Genomic DNA, 17,115 nt, shown 5'->3' on the forward strand with positions numbered 1-17,115 from the left:
AAATTAACTACTAGTCTGAAGATCAGATGCAGTGATGAGACTGAGAGAGATAAAGACACTGTTATAAGTAATAATATCTCTGCTTCATCAGTCAGTAAAAAGTGATTAGAGAAGTCACAGAAATACTTATAAAAAGCTTGATAATAATTAGATATTATTTGTGAAGATATTGAAATTGAAAAATTTTTATTCTTAAGAAGTTCTTGAATTAATATACAGACATTGTCAGAAATACTCTCTCTCTATTATCTGAATAAAAATACTTTGCAGATGAATAAGAATACTCACAGTTTATAAGAATAAAAGCTGTTATAGAAAAAGAAAAAAGAAGATAAAATTCTATAAACAGATCTGAGATATTTATACTACTCTAGAGAGATTTACTTACACTGTGAGTAATTCTGCAGAATAGTCAGATTACTCTAATAAATAAGAGTAATTATGAATTGCAGATCTGAATCTTTCTATATAACTATAAAGAGTGATTACAGACTGTAGATATCTTGATTCTACAATTCTACAGAGTTGATAAAAGAATGAAAAATTCCTCATAATTCTACAGTATCAAAGAACAATGATTTATAAGAATAAGTAAAAGATTAACTTATAAATGCTTCTCTTTAATGAGAATAATCTTACAGAGAGTGATTCATCTATGAGATGAAGCTGTATAATAATCACACAAGAATCTTATGAAAATAATTAAGAGTTAATTAAAACTCTTCTGTATAGAAGGTATGAGATGAATCTATATAATAGTCAGAGAAGAATCTGTAGATTATAAAGAATCTCACAGAATAAGAAACTGAGTAACAGACTCTTTTCTCTTTATAGTAATAAGAGATTTTTTCTCACTGAGATTTTTTTTACAGATATGAAGAATTTTTAGTGAGTATCACTGCAGTGCTGAGCTGATTCTATGAAGTTACTCAGTGAAAGGCTTCACAGATAAAGCCTTAGAGAGAGAGAAGTATGTAAGAAATCTCACTTCTTATGAATTCTTTATCTCTATTTCTATCTCTTATATAATTAATAGAGTTAGCAGCTCTTGACTACACACAACTATATAGACTGAAGTTCATGAATACTATTCATAACTCAGCTTAAATGCTAATATATATTTAATCTCTATATTTTATCTTTCTACTGTGAATACTTCTAGTAGTTAACAGTACATATCACATCAAGCTGTAAACACCTGAATAATTGCCTGTGAGTACTTATTCTTACACACTGATTAGTTCACTTATTAATTTATTCATCTTTTGATCTGTCTCTCTTTTAAAGAGCAGTCAAAGAAATTTTCATTTAACTCAAATTATACTCTGTTTGATAATATTGAAATTTTTCAATCTTTAATTAGTATAGACTTAGAAGTTCTTATTCACACATGTGAAAAGATAAGAGTGTGTATTAATTCTTATAAATAAACAATGTCTTCACAAGAGATATCAGCAGATTTTATCATGAATTTAATATATATAAGACTCACTGATCTCAGAAGCACTGAATACAATTGATGATAATAATTATAGTATCAGTATATTTCTTATCTGTGATCTGAAATCAAGTTAATCTAATGATATCTCTCACACAGTATTTATCTGAGATGAGCTTCTTAACTATCTTCTTTCAGATATGTCAGCTCTTCTTGATTGATTTGAAGAGCTTTTATAAGCAAGTTCATGAAGAAAACATGTCATTTGAATAATAGAAGAAAGTGAAGAAAGTAACTAGTATAAGAAGACTGAAAAGAAGTAATGTAAATAACTGAATGTGAAGACAGTAGAGACAGTATCACTGAGAGTGAATGAAGAAAATGCTTCAAAGAAGCAGAAGACATTGAATTTATACATTGTAAGAAGTAGAGCATCACTGTTCTACAAAGAGGCTGAGTATTAATAGCTTGTAGATATAACATCATGACTATCACTATCTCTTGAGTATGTATGTGGAAAATGGCTGCTGACAAGAGATGTGAGGTGTGTTACTGAAATAAAAGCAGTGTAGGTTTCACATCATGTGGACAGCATTGAGCTTAAAACAGCGACGAAAATGGGATGCTCTGAGTGGCCACACTCCTATCTTACAGACTATAGAGGTATCATTGTTGAGTATGTATTCACGTGACCAGGGAACTTTTTCCACGTGATTTTGGCCTCGGTCTATCGCGATATAACGAAGTAGAAGTTTAGAACACCCGAACGACTGTGCAAGGGAAACGAAGAACGAAGAACGAAGACACTGTGGAAACAAATTCTGGCGGACGTAGCTCGGGGGGATTCGATGTGGTAGCGTACCTCACCAGCCTCACAGAAAGATTACATTCGGCTAAAGTGACCATGCTCCTCGTTCTATTGTTTTCCGTCGAGTTCAACAGTCTAATTGCAACTTAAAAACGGCGTCTTGCTACTCGTTTATTCAATATCAGGTACGTGTTGTTTTATATAATTAATTCTATAATTACCCCAGCTCCCTTAATTTACAAGCTACTCCGATATATATGTCGCTTTCTGTGGTGTTCATGGCATGGCACGGCGTTGATTGTGCACGCACTGGAAACCGGGATGAAACAGACGGGCACACAAGCACTCTTATGGTCTTGAATTAACCATCGGTTTCTCGTATAATTTGTACACGCATTTGCACAGTGTTCTCACTATCTCTAAGTACTGGGCAATGTATGTACTGACTATTGTTATAGCATATCTAAATATGGGACTCGCCCCAATCTTCAAGAAGGCTTACTGGCTACTGGCTTTTTCGGGCCTGTTATATGTCCTTGGTGTCTTCTCGTTGACATACCCATCTGTTCAACGAACGTATGCTACCCAATATAGATAGGTTGCTAGCGGAAGAGTCTTTCCACATTTTGCTCATCTTCTAATGCACCAATTCTCGCCCGCCAGGGTACTCTACGCGAACAAGCTCAATCCTACGTACTTCCAGGATGTCAATGATGTCGAGTATTTTGGGTTCCTAAGTACTGAATTGTTTAGCCCACGCCCTCACCAGGCTTATGATTCATTGGTTCACTTTTCCTAACAATCACAGAATCCCAAGTCCAGCCATTCAATATTCGAACGCCAGATAATGAGACCCTCTATGCATGGCACATCATCCCGCCCCAGTTATTCAAGGAAAGCGAAGCAGCTTTTCTTGCCAACCCCTCATCAGGACCTGCTGAAGACATCACCAAAACCACTGCTTTCAAGCTTCTCGCGCAAGACCCAAATGCGAGAGTCGTTGTAAACCGTATGCTATCCTAACTGGGTTGAACTCCACACCTTATTTTCCCACCCACAATCAAAACTGCATCGTGTAGTATCATTAATTCGACCCCCCTTGATCGCATGTAGTTCACGGAAATGCCGCTCATCTCGGGTCCGGATATCGCCCCCAAATATACCGCAGTTTCCTAGCAGCATCCACTTCAAAACACCCTGTGCACGTCATTGCGTTCGACTATCGCGGCTTCGGGAATTCCACCGGATCGCCAACTGAGGAAGGGTTAATTACCGACGCGCTCTCGGTGCTCAACTATCTCACCTCTCCCCCGCTTTCCATCCACCCATCCCGTATCGTCGTTGCAGGCCAAAGCCTGGGGACTGCAGTCGCAGCTGGTGTTGCGGAACGATACACTTTCGGTGACCCCTCGTCTGTCCCGGAACCGCTGGCAGGGGTTATTGTGTTTGCCCCTTTCTCGAACGTCCGCACTGTGGTAGGCTCGTATAGTGCCGGCGGAATCTTCCCCCCGCTGCTCTCAGCGTTGTTACCCTATCCTAAGTTTCAGAACTATATCCTTGATCATATTGTGGATACATGGGAGTCTGCCACCCGTTTCGCACGGATCACTGGCATCAACCCTCAACCTGGTGATATGGATTCTGCACATGGAAGTCAAGGATTCGACCTCACCGTGGTACATGCTGTTAATGACTTCGAAATCCCGTGGCGAAATGGACAGGCACTCTATGATACTATTATAGGAGGATCCAATGCTCATACTTTAGGCAAGTATGTGCATGAATATACGTCCGACGACGAAGTTGTACAGATGAAAGTGTGGGAAAAAGAATTTATCACACAGCATGGTGAGAAGAGAGTGAAAAGAGTTCGGTGGGAGAGGGTCCGATATGGAGGTAAGAGTTCACTCCGAAATTTCCATTTATATATATACGTATATTCAATGTTTTGAGAAAATGGCTAACCGGGTTCGTTCTGTCCCATCTCTTGCTTCTACTTCAGGACATAATGAGGTTGCAGCTACGGGTTCAGCTACTCTTTCAATCATGCGGATTTTTGAGAAATAGACGGGCTCAGAAGAAACCTCAAGGTCAAACACCAGATATGCCATACCGCGCCTGCACCAATCGCCTTCAAGTCAATCAGATGATTTGACGGGTGTGGTTTGCCTATTCAGTACAACGTGAAATCTATCTGAGCTACGACTCTTTAGATGACCATAGATGATGCTAGACATGTGGTTGTGATATTTGTTGCCCGTGTACAGAGTACATAGCTTTAGTTTCCGTACATAGACCTTCCATTTCAAGTCGTTCATTCTATGCCTAATGTAACTTTTACTCTCGATACATAGTTGTATAATTCCTCTCCCAAGCAAAGGAAGGCATAAAATAGTAAAAGCCGAGAACGAAAGCCAAATCTATACTCCCCGTTCACAAAAGCTACCAACAATAATAAAACAAAACTGATTGTCATGAAGTCAACCTAAAAAAAATGAAGAAATCTCTACAATGAATTGCGTTGTGAGTTTAAATATTTGGACGCAGACAAGTCAACCCAAACCCCAACAACCCAAGAAGGGAGCCATGAAAAAAATCACCCTCCTGCGCGAAATGAAAAACTTTACCCATAATATTTTCCCCCTTTTGTTACATGATCAAGATAGGAATGAGAAGGTGAGTTCACATTAGTAGTAGTAGTGGTAGTAATAGTAGTACAGCGGTCTGTGACGGGGCTCTATAGTGGAAAGATGCTAATGCAGATCTATCGAGAAAGTAGTGAAGTTGCTCAAATGACAGGTATGTGCGAGCATGGTGCATGAGAATGCATGCGGTTCTGTGAAGAGACGGTAGGTGAGGGGCACCATGTTGACTGCCAATGCTAGTGGAGCATTTGTCGAAAGGTGAGTGTGAATGGAAAGGTTGCAGGCTTTTTATTTCTTGTGTCTCGCCGCCTGAGCTTCATCGTATTCGGCAATGAGTTGTTTTCTATAAAACACGGAGACGTTGTTAGCTCAAAAAACAACTTCTGCAGAATTCTTGCCAACGGCAATGGGGAATCAGGGCAGTAAGGACGGAAAAGAATAGTGTAAAACTTACTGTAGTTGACCTGGAGCCCTTTCGTAATGGCTGAATTCCATGGTATACTCTCCCTTTCCTTGCGTAGCAGCTCTAAGATGGGTACTGAAGCCGAACATACCGTTCAAACTGCAGTCGGCAAATACCGTAAATTCATCAACGCCAATGTCAGTATCATTGATAACGGCATTGCGTTTATTCAGCAGCGAAATGATATCGCCCTGGAATTCAACTGGCGCTGTGATAACAGTCTTCATCATCGGCTCGAGAACCTGGGGCTTGCTTTCCTTGAAAGCCTTTCGGAAAGCTTGCTGAGTGGCGATCTTGAAGGCCATTTCAGAGGAATCAGTAACGTGAGTGGAGCCGTCGACGATGACCATTTGGGTTCCAAGGACCTTATGTCCAGTCAAAGGACCCTTCTCACAGGCGAGATCGAAACCTTTCTCGCAAGCGTAAATGTATTTCTCGGAAATAGCACCACCGACAATTCTCTGCTCAAATTTATTTTGCTCCAGGCTTCCAGTCGGCTCCAGCCAACCCACAACTCCGGCAAAGTCTCCAGGACCGCCGGTTTGTTTCTTGAGCAAGTGGTCGAATTCAGTCTTGTCGCCGATTGTCTCGCGATAGGCGACTTGTGGTTTACCCGTCACACAGTCGACGCGGTACTCTCTGCGCAGACGCTCGACATAAACCTCCAGATGCAATTCACCCATACCAGAGATAATAGTCTCCTCGCTCTCCTCGTCAAAGTGAACACGGAAGGTGGGGTCCTCGCGCTGGAACCGGTTGATACCTTTGGAGAAGTTGGCTGAGTCTTTCGAGTTCTTGGGCCGGATTGACAAAGAAATGACGGGTTCCGGTACGAACATGGAACTCATGCTGTAGGCAAGCTGGCCATCGGTAAAGCTATCTCCGGACGCACAGTCAACGCCAAACACAGCGCAAATCTCACCGGCCGGGATCTCATCAACATCCTCCATCTCATTTGAATGCATGCGTACGATTCGCGGGACCTTGATCCTCTTGCCGCTTCTAGCATTGAAGACATTGGAACCCTTGCGAAGTGTACCTTGGTACACACGAATATATGTAAGTTGGCCATAGTTGCTCTCCTCGAGCTTGAAGGCAAGACCAACGAATGGAAGAGATCTATAAGAGACGAGCTTCACAGGGGCTTCCTCTCTCTTTTGGTCGAGGGCGAGATTCTCAATTTCAGAAGGGTTCGGGAGATAATCGCAAACCCCATCCAGCATGGGTTGAATGGACTTGTCTGCGAGAGCCGATCCCATGAAGACAGGCGTAAATTTCAGGGCAATTGTGGAACGTCGAATTGCAGCCTTGATCTGCTCTTGAGTGGGTTCTTTCTCGTCAAGGAAAAGCTCGGCAATTTCATCATCCACATCAGCCAGAGTTTCGATAAGCATTCTCCTCCGCTCTTCCGCGATGGCCTTTACTTTCTCTGGAATTTCATCCTTTTCTACAACAATTTCACCCTTGGAGCCCTCGTTATAGATAGCCTTCATGCGAATCAAATCCACTACACCCTCGAATTCATCCTCAGCGCCAATTGGCACTTGAACGGCCGCAGCAGCGATCTTCAGCTTCTGGTTAATTTGTTCAATCGTCCTGAAAGGATTGGCACCCATTCTGTCCATTTTATTGACGAAAGAAATGCGCGGAACATTGTAGCGTCTCATTTGTCGGTCGACGGTCATAGTCTGCGACTGAACACCAGAGACTGCACAGGCAATTAAAACTGCGCCATCCAAAACACGCAAGGCTCTCTCAACCTCGATAGTGAAATCAATATGGCCAGGTGTATCAATCAAGTTGATATGATATTTTTCTTCTTTTCCGTTTTCTTTCTTGACCCAGTCGCAAAAGGTAGCTGCGGACTGAATTGTGATTCCTTTCTCACGCTCCAGGTCCATCGAGTCCATTTTAGCACCGACGGAATCCCGCCCGCGGACTTCGTGAATTTCTCCAATACGCCCGGTATAGAAAAGAATTCGCTCTGTCGAGGTTGTTTTACCGCTGTCGATATGCGCCTGTATGGACAAGATCAGTATCTCATGGTACAATTGCTACGTTCGCAGAAAAAGGGTCCATATAAAGGTGCCATACCGCAATTCCAATATTTCGGACTTTCGACAACCGTTTCATTTCTGCTTCGTCCATATTTTCAATGATGGCAGATTGAGTGAGTGTAGCTGGGTCTGCCGCGGCACGTTCCAACCTAGAGCGACACACGCCAAAGCGTTAACATTTCCAACCAGATCACATTTCTTTTTTGTCTTTCTGACAAATTATTAAAATAGAATTGTCTTACACAGAAGCCGCCGTAGAGGCATATCGGACCTGCTGCCACCGCCCTGTCACTGGGACTCTGGGTAGGGAAGCTGTGGTGAAGGTTCGGAGAGGAGTAGTTGTAGCGCATCGTCGATAGAGGTCACATTGGAGTCCAGTTGAAGCTCTAGAAACCCTGGTGAGGGAGCGAACTTGAGTCCGAAGAAGAGAGTGAGCCCTCATTGTGACGATGGCCTTGACATTCGTCTTGGAGAGAAACGACACCCCTATCCGGGAGTCTCGAGAACTTTTTTCGGCCGGAGTTTTTTGAAAAATTTGTGCTGACTAAGGAGCTAACCCGTTCCTCTTGAGCCCAAACCCAAATTTCAGAGATGATGATAGCAATGCATGTAAAATCCTACTGAAATCTATTGACAATTCGATTTGTGTAGTATATACAATATAAAGACTTTTACAGGTAGTATAGATTAGAAGAATCATCATTCGACGAGGAAGACGATTTTGGCAAATGCCACAAGCATGTTGGTGCGGGGAGAAATGCAGAAGACAGGAATCAGTGTTGCTCGTTTTCAGCGCCAGAGTCAAACATATCGCAGAAATTGTGTGGCAGTGTTATGGATGGGGTCCGCTTTGCTCCACAAGAAAGTAGTTGTTAATTTCCATTGTCAGGTCTTGAGTCGCCAAGATAGAATGCCTCTGCGCACAAGCTCGGGGGAAGCTCAAGAAGCGGAAAACCCAGCTGAAGTCCCACAGCCCTGCATCCGATAATTGTTAGGTCACATATAATATGCGAAATTGTAAGATAGAGCCTAGCCCCTGCACAGCAGAGATTTGATGGGGGAAGCAAATATAGCAGGGGCACGTTTGAAAGGAGTGGTTGGGCACATATATATAGTACATTCATTTAATGATATAATACATCAATAAAAAAAACTCCATGGAGTAGCCAGGTCTAAACATCTTTTTCAAGTCCCGAACATGTAAACGGAAAACGAACTAAAAAAAAAAAAAAAAAAAAAAAAAAAAAAAAAAAAAAAAACCAGGATTTCGCGGCTTGCTGGGGAAGGGATAAAGGATGGACGATGACCCGAAAGACTCTTCTTTATAAGCCCCAATACCGGCGTACGCAAGTTAAAATATCCCCACGGGTATGCCATAACCTAACCAGTACGACTATTTCCCTGCGCTGTTTATGTTTGGGATTTCTTAGACTGCAAGCAAACAATCAGTAACTAGAATTAATAATGAAGGGGAATCCAAAAAAGGGGAGGAAGGGGGAAAAATCCCCCCATCAACACCTCAACACGCCACCAATAAAAACCTACCAAATAATATAAACCCGATTCTTTTTTTCTGACAGGCTTGCATCCATCACAAAGCCTCTTCACAGACGATCTCGTCTTCATGCCCCGAACCTGTCCCACACCATTCGCATTCCCAACATTTTTAGCAACACTCTTCACCGCGTTACTCGAAACGGCGGCGCCCAGTTTTGCAAATAGGCTGATACGGCTCCATGGCATTTGGCTAGCGATTGTGGAGGGTCTGCCGCTGCTGCCGGATAAGGACCAGATGGAACGGGAAGACATGGTGCAGCGTATTTTGCGCGTGAATGGGGTGGTGAGTGTTCGGAGGGAGATGAGAGGAGAGAGAGGGGAGGAGGAGAGGAGGGAGCGGAAGTTGGTCATTTTCTATGTGTGTACGGTCTGCGCCGGACAATTGGCGGTCAGTCGCCCTTTTGCTTGTGGTGAAGGTGTTGGTGGTGGGATTGATCGAGAGGAGGGACTAGGCTTGAAGGCGGGGAGAAGGTGGGCTCGTTTAGGGATGTATGAGATGGATGGTTAATTCATGATCCCTTTTTGCTTTTTTTTTTAACTGGTCAAGCATCGGATTGAGGAGTTCGGTTCCTACGTGGAGGTTTCTATTTCATCTCCGCGATTTGATGAATTCCCCCAATGCTCGTTGGAGAGGGAACTCAGCCGGAATTTAGTTTATCCGGTCGCGACGAGGGCCTGTTTTGAAATGGGTTTGGCAATGGAAGAAACTATGAAAAAGAGATCTCTTCACGCTACAGCTGATTCCCGCATGTACATGTGCATGTGCCATCGATTCTTTTTATCTAAACCTAGTTAATGTGAAGCTGAGTAAATCAATAGATTAGAGTTCAATAAAAGCTAAAAATCTTCAAACGCCTTCCGCCCTCTTTCTAAACTAATAAAGCGCCAGCATCATAGTAATAAAAGTATGTGAAATCCGGACACAAGGGATGAAAACCACAACTGCAATTTTTTTGAAAAAGGACTGGGGGGAATCTCCATGACAAACGAAGCAACTAAAAACCAATTACTCTCGCAAAAACATCTTGTAAACCGGCGAATCCGTGCACTCCGTGAATGGGTAACCCAAATCGTATAGGAACCCCTCAAGCTCTGTCTTCTCCGTGGCTGGGCACTGAATCCCCGCAAGGACCTTAGCCACGTCACTCCCGTAATTACGATAGTGGAACAATGAGATATTCTGGTGTGGCCGGAGGGTGGTGAGGAACTTCACTAGCGCTCCGGGGCGTTCGGGGAATTCAAACATGAAGAGTCTTTCGTCGACGACGTTACTTCGTCCACCGGCAAGATATCGGATATGCGTCTTTGCAAGCTCATTATCGCTTAGATCCTGCGCTATCATCCCACCCTGCAATAATTGGTTTACTATTAGACCCAAATCCTCTGTTCCTGTCGAGGTGGATAGTGATATTCCCATGAACACCACCGCAGATTCGCTGTTGGAGTAGCGGTAGCTGAACTCAGTAACATCATGCGGAGTCACGGTTTCCACGAGCTTCGCGAACGAGCCTGGGCGCTCAGGGATGGTGACGCTCAGTAAAGCCTCTTTCCTCTCACCCAACGTAGCACGCTCAGCTACAAAACGGAGCCTGTCGAAATTCATATTCGCTCCGGAAGTTACCGCCACAAGCTCTCGATTGGGATCAGGGGATGGATTCATCGCGACATATTTCTTCAGACCGGCAAGTGCGAGGGCGCCGGCCGGCTCCACTACTGATCTTGTATCCTCAAAAATGTCCTTGATCGCCGCGCATGCCTCGTCGGTCGACACCTGGATAATATCATCGACCACCTCTCTGCATAACCGGAAAGTTTCTTTGCCTACGGCCCGCACGGCCGCACCGTCTGCAAATAACCCAACTTCACCCAAAGTAACCCTCTCGCCGTTCACGAGGGACTGAGCCATTGCGTTCGCATCGTGCGTTTCTACACCGATGATCTTGACGTGTGGTGCAATTCTCTTGAGATAAACTCCAATGCCGGCAATTAATCCCCCGCCACCTACACAGCAAAACACCGCTTCGATATTCTGTATATTGCATTGGCGCAGTAGCTCCATCCCGCAGGTGCCTTGGCCAGCAATGACATACGGGTCATCAAAGGGGGGGATATTCGTAAGATCGTGTAGTTTGGAAAGTCTGGCAGCTTCCTGCTTTGCTGCGTCGAAATCACGTCCATGCAATACAACCGTGCCACCTAATCGAGCGACATTTCGGTGCTTGATAGCAGGGGTGCCTTGGGGCATCACGATGGTAGCGGGGATCTTTAATGTTCGTGCAGAGTACGCAACACCCTGGGCATGGTTTCCTAGTCGAGTGAGTAAGGAGGACAGAAACAGCACACACACACACAGAAAAAGTAAACAAATAAATAAATAGAAGATGCTAGTAGCAACCTTACCTGCGGAACACGCAATAACACCCTTCCACATTCTCTCTGGACTCAAATGAGCCATCTTGTTATAGGCACCTCGAAGTTTGAAGCTAAAGACGGGAAGCAAATCCTCTCGTTTCAAAAAGACTTTGCATTCCAATCGGTTGCTCATATTCACAGCGTGTGTTAAGGGTGTTTCTTTGACAACATCGTACACGCGAGAGGTCAGAATCAACCGCAAGTACTAGATATGAACGAAAACTGTAAGATTTTGGACGATAGCTTGCTTATATTTTTGACTGGAAAGGAGCGCATACATCTGGATATCCATTTGGCAGTAGAAAAGCCTCTGGAATCTCCCAGTCAGGAGGCAGACCATGCCTCTCACTAGGCGGGGAAGGATTTGCGGAGTATTCAGTCAGCGAGAAAGAGTTCAGCCTGGGAGTGAGTGGTGAGCTACAGCCATTTGTTAAGGGCGCTTCTGCCATGTTTGGAAACACGGGAGTCTCTTCTCCTCTTGCTAGTCAGCAATTGAGTGGGTTTGATCCTTTAGACTGTTTAGTGCTATGGTTGAATCCTCGCTTTCGGATTGTTTGGAGGTGAAATGGCGCCCCTCAGCGGAGGTGACTGGAAGCTTTTTTTTTCCCTCTTGGTTCCCTGGCGATATCGGAACTGGGGTTGGCAGGAGCTTATTTACCTAAGTGGCTAGCGCTGTTTGCCAACCACCTCTTTCGGTCAACTTCAGGAAACCCACTCATATCGTCGGCCGATTGCTACGGTTGGTTCTTCTAGCCCTTCCAAGGTTTAAAGACCTTGTTGTTGGTAGATGCGGCCGTTGCGGTTAGCGATCTCCCGATATCACGTGACCCACCACTATATTAAGCTCTTTGTATTATCTCAGCGGGCTCAGACCTCTTGGAGGATAACGTTGTTGTGTTGTAATCTAACTACGCGAGTTACACTAAATAGGTTGGGGTGGCACGTGACTAGGGTAGGTGTAGTAATCACCAACACCCCCCCTTGCTACACTGTGGTCTATAAGCTGCCACCCGGGGCCTTCCCCATCCTCAAATCTTTCAAAAATGCAATAATAATTAATTACATCAATCAGACCCTGATTTCCTCATTAGAAAAGGCATCTGTACAGCAATAACTGTAAAAATCAAGAAATATATACAAAATTCATTGATCTGCTGTATCATCATTATCATTTAATTATTCCTTCTTCTTAATTTTCTGAATGTCAATTCTTTTGATAAAATCTTCAAATGCAGGCTTTATCAGTAACTTGATGAGACTGTCAGCTATGTTCACTGTAGAACTAATATATTTTATCATGATTTCTTCTTTTTTAATCAAATTACAGAGAATATGATATTTAATCTCAATATAATATAATCTTTATATTAAGGATTTTCTCTTTGCTAGATTGATTGCTCTCTTATTATCAACTCATAAATATAAGTATATTTTCACTTTTTCATTATTCATTAATCTGATGTTATATAATATATTATTCAATCAGATTATCTTATAAGCTGTCTCACTAGCTGCAATATATTCAGCTTCTGTGATTAATTTAATAATATATATCTGTCTCTGCAACTGCTATAAGATCAGTGACTTATTAATCAATATAATATAATTAGTAGTTGATTTGTATTGAGAATCTGCTTCTGCTCAGTCTGAATTGCAGTATACTACAGAACTTAGATTCTTATCACTGATCTTCTTTCTGTGTAATATATCATGATTTTTCATCTTCTTGATATAATGTAGAATATGCTTCAACACTGCTCAATATATTTTGTATAAACATGAGTTAAAATGCAAGAGATAGTTAACTGTAAACATCAGATCTAATTAGTTACTTAAGATTAAATACTGTAATAATCTCAATTCTTGATAATATCTTATAGTTATAAAGTTATTATTCAATTCATCATTCTCATCAGATAAAAATTTCAGTTATATATCTGTTATTATTGAAATCTCTGCAGAATTCATCTTATTCATATTAAAATCTTTAAGAATCTTCTTAATATAACAGCTCTGTGTAATTACTAGATCATCATTTCTCTGATATTTAATCTTTATTTTAAGATATAACTTAATCTCTTTAATATTCTTTGTCTTAAATCTCTTTATAATCTTTCTTAATACTCAGTCTAATTACTGTTCTTGAGATTCTATTATTTGACAATCATTGATATGTAATATCAGATAGCCCCGGTGGCCGAATGATTAATGCGGCCACCTGGTAGCGCCTTGGTGTGGGAAACCAAGGCGCGTGGGTTCGAAACCCGCAGGGGATACATTAAATCCAGAACTCAAGCACCTCAGGTTTCTAATAAATACAGAGGTGTACAAATCACTTCAATGAATCACTCTATGTTCCTGGGCTGGGAAGTTATTATTGCATGTATCTAATTGTCACTCCTTTGTATTTTTCTATGTTCTTGTTATCTTGGTGTGATCTCAACACCTGTATTTCCTCCTGTATAATCAACACTTGATCTGGATTTAACATCACGCAAGGACTCATCATAAGCTCCGCTTGCATATAAGTATAATGAAAGAATAATAATAATAATAATAATAATAATAATAATAGTAATATCAGATAGATCTTATGAATAGAATGATATAAAAATTCATTATCATAAAATGATATTTTAAATCTTAATATGATAAGATGTTTCATTGCTAGAAAATATCATACTTTTATAACTTGTTTCATTTTATATAGACTCTGATAGAGTAGTCTCATTAAGTTCTCTCTACTGTGCTTAACATCTGTGAGTAGTTATATATAGATCATCTCATTCTGTGATAGTATGTTATTCAAAAATATGAATATATAGTTAATTAATTTAATCTTTTATTCTTTAGCAGTTGATATAGTGAATAGACTGTATAATATAGACTCTGATATCACTGCAGTATATAATCTTATATAATGAATACTCTGCTATTATAAGAATCTTCTAATCACTCAGTGAGCTCTAAAGTAGATGATTTCTCTCTTATTATTGAATTTCTGATTATATATTCATTTATCTGTAAGAATATTCATTTTCAGAGTCTTCTTAGCAATAATATATATCTTCTTCTATTCAAATATCTTAATCTTCTTTTTCATTGTCTTATATCAATAGTCTCAGTCTGAGCTTCTCTTAGCTTCTATCAGTGTAGTTGATCAGTCTGTCAGAATACTTAGAATAGAATTATTCTTATTAACAGAGTCTTCAGACTCTTCATTCATGACAAGCTGTGTCTCATTATCTAGAAGATAGATTGAATTAATTACATTCTCTCAGTTCTTATTAATAATTATCTTCAAAATATCTGACTTTTCCTTCACTAGATATTATAGTAAGTAGTGCTGTCATCCTTCTCTGATATTCAGAATATTCAATTTGTTAGATAATTCATTGAAGTCTCTCACTGTATTTACAGGTGTATTTGCACTCATGTCAAGAGCTTCATCAAATATGATATCTTATACAATCTCAAGATAACATACAACAGAATCTCACACATAATATTGATATAATTCTTGATATTCAATCAGCTGTCATTTCTTACTGTCAGTTCTATTTATAAGCTTATTCAATACTTTTAAATTCTTCTTATAGACCTTGCACTCTTATCTCTGTATTCAATGAACAGAAGATTGCATCTCAGTTTAAGCTTTAAAAGATGTAAGTGATATTTCTTTCTTACATTCAAATATCTTCATTGATGTTGAGAATGTGTTGATTATCATGACTGTAGCTTGAATAGCTTCATCTCAAAGCTCTCTTATAAGTCTGCTATTAAATAGTAAGCTTCTTGTCTTTTTATCTACAATATAATTGACACATTCTGCAGAGTCATTGAACTGCAGTGTATCAGATATAGTGATCTCATATGTAATTTCTTTCTACTGATAGTAGATCTTTAATTCATCACTTTTAAATTCATCTTCATCATCTCAGTGTAAAGTCTCAATTCAATGTTGAGTAGTGGTCTCAATTTTATCAATAAAGGTCATCAAACACACAGTAATCTCATTCTTTAACATCATAAGAATAATTCATCTGTAATGTGTAGTATTATTTATAATACTCATTCAATAATTAGCTTCTCTCTGAGTAGAGAGATTGACTTTATTATATAGTGTACAGCTGTTATCTGCAAGATTTATAAAGAATCTCATTGCAGATTTGATAGTTCTTATCATTGATATGAATATTGAACATGTCATTTTTACCTGTACACAGGTTTTACAGAATGACAAAGCTCTGTCACTCTTAATTCTCATTTCTAGTCATGAATCTGCTGCTAATTTAGTGATATTCATGAGATTGAGATGTTCTAGCTTTTAATATCATTGTATTATTGTAAGTTCTATAATCTTTGTATCATTTCTGTCAGATAGTATCAATATTGTGTCATCTTTCATCTGTAATGTATTCACAGATTCAAAATCATCATTGAGTATAGTAAACTGAATCAAGTCTCTGTATATAATCAGTCTTTTCATCTCATAGATATCATTCTTATTTAATCTTGCTGTAAATGAGAACATGTGATCAGAAGACATAATTAATATAGTATGATTATTCTCATATATCAACTGCTTATAGGTATAACTCTGATATACAAGCTTATTCATACTCATGAGGTTCACTTCTAACTTCAGGACATAGCAGACATTATTTAACAGTATATTCATCTCTTTCACTGAAATCTTTATATCTTCTATAGCTGCAGTGAGAACTACTGTTCTGTCTATTATTTTCAATATCACTTTCATCTTCTGAGATTTTGTCATGACAAGATCTCTGTGAGATGTGATGTGAGTGCTGATTCAGAGTCTAGATCAGATATCTTTTTCTATCTGACTACTTGTATAGATCTTTTCTTTGATGCAAAATACTTACTTTATAATATTGTGAACAGAAGCAGCATCTGTATTTTTACATTCTTATCTTTATTCTTGTTTCTATTGATATTGAAGTTTGAAGAACATTTCTCAGAGTATTTCTTTCAACAGTCAGTCTGAATATAATCAATCTTTTGATAATGATAGCAGATTCTCGCATCATTATCTCTATATTCAGGTTTGAATTCAGTGTTCTTATTCTTATCATTGTCATTGTTCTTGTCTTTCTTATCCTTGTCTTGAGTGTTATTTACAGAATTTTTCATGAATTCAATACTACTATTTTTCACAGTAGAAAGGTGTAGAAGTATGTCACAGTATAATCTCATAAAGTCTTCTTCTAAAGGTCTTGAATTGTCTTTATCAATCTGGTTCATTCTATTCTTTATGAAGAATGCTCAACCTCTATTGACTTCTGTCAGTAATCTATCAAAAAACATGACATCTTCAATCTTATATTTCAGATGAATATAATCAGTTCTGATAATAATTAATTATTCAATGAAAGCTCTGTCAGATTCTTTGCTTTTGAAGATTATTTTAATAAGCTCTTCAAATAAACAAGTTCTGTGTACAGCAGGTCTCTCAGAAAAGTGATTCTCTATAATAGTTTGTAGAGTATAAGCTGATAATTTGAACTTCTTAAGTATAGTGAAATGAGTCTTGATCTGCAGAGCAATTGCAGATCATATATAATTATATAACTAAAGATTGTATTCTTTTCAGAAATGTTGCATATTCATAGTAGTATTCTCATCAAGATCATATCACTGCAGTGCTGACAAATACTGACTGACACTGCTCCACCACGAACTCGCTCGATTTTTCGAGTAAGAACCCGCCG

At 39.8% G+C, this 17,115-nt stretch overlaps 5 protein-coding genes across 5 annotated transcripts; 2 read left to right on the plus strand and 3 right to left on the minus strand.

The window, feature by feature from the left end:
• The first annotated feature begins 2,190 nt into the window (after positions 1 to 2,190).
• BDBG_02408 (uncharacterized protein) lies at positions 2,191 to 4,736 on the plus strand. The gene is made up of 6 exons (XM_002627691.2): positions 2,191 to 2,431; positions 2,705 to 2,822; positions 2,910 to 2,983; positions 3,055 to 3,255; positions 3,360 to 4,142; positions 4,249 to 4,736. The coding sequence occupies exons 2-6, from the start codon at positions 2,716 to 2,718 to the stop codon at positions 4,311 to 4,313; spliced, it is 1,230 nt and encodes a 409-aa protein (XP_002627737.1). The 5' UTR covers positions 2,191 to 2,431; positions 2,705 to 2,715; the 3' UTR covers positions 4,314 to 4,736.
• BDBG_02409 (elongation factor G, mitochondrial) lies at positions 4,038 to 8,640 on the minus strand. Its single transcript, XM_002627692.2, has 4 exons — positions 7,654 to 8,640; positions 7,449 to 7,560; positions 5,346 to 7,372; positions 4,038 to 5,234 (listed from the first exon to the last, which is right to left on the minus strand). Exons 1-4 carry the CDS (start codon positions 7,851 to 7,853, stop codon positions 5,180 to 5,182), a joined length of 2,394 nt encoding a protein of 797 aa, XP_002627738.1. The 5' UTR covers positions 7,854 to 8,640; the 3' UTR covers positions 4,038 to 5,179.
• Positions 8,641 to 8,673: 33 nt separating this feature from the next.
• Positions 8,674 to 9,823, plus strand: BDBG_02410 (uncharacterized protein). The gene has a single exon (XM_002627693.2). The coding sequence runs from the start codon at positions 9,036 to 9,038 to the stop codon at positions 9,474 to 9,476; it is 441 nt and encodes a 146-aa protein (XP_002627739.1). The 5' UTR covers positions 8,674 to 9,035; the 3' UTR covers positions 9,477 to 9,823.
• Positions 9,599 to 12,167, minus strand: BDBG_02411 (threonine ammonia-lyase, biosynthetic). Its single transcript, XM_002627694.2, has 3 exons — positions 11,659 to 12,167; positions 11,369 to 11,585; positions 9,599 to 11,275 (listed from the first exon to the last, which is right to left on the minus strand). Exons 1-3 carry the CDS (start codon positions 11,827 to 11,829, stop codon positions 9,975 to 9,977), a joined length of 1,689 nt encoding a protein of 562 aa, XP_002627740.1. The 5' UTR covers positions 11,830 to 12,167; the 3' UTR covers positions 9,599 to 9,974.
• Positions 12,168 to 16,375: 4,208 nt separating this feature from the next.
• On the minus strand, positions 16,376 to 16,648 carry BDBG_16558 (uncharacterized protein; the record flags this gene model as incomplete). The annotated part of the gene is made up of 1 exon (XM_031724487.1): positions 16,376 to 16,648. One exon carries the CDS (start codon positions 16,646 to 16,648, stop codon positions 16,376 to 16,378), a length of 273 nt encoding a protein of 90 aa, XP_031577051.1.
• Between the last annotated feature and the right edge of the window lie 467 nt (positions 16,649 to 17,115).

Source organism: Blastomyces gilchristii, assembly GCF_000003855.2.
Source record: "Blastomyces gilchristii SLH14081 genomic scaffold supercont1.3, whole genome shotgun sequence".
NCBI classification, from domain to species: domain Eukaryota; kingdom Fungi; phylum Ascomycota; class Eurotiomycetes; order Onygenales; family Ajellomycetaceae; genus Blastomyces; species Blastomyces gilchristii.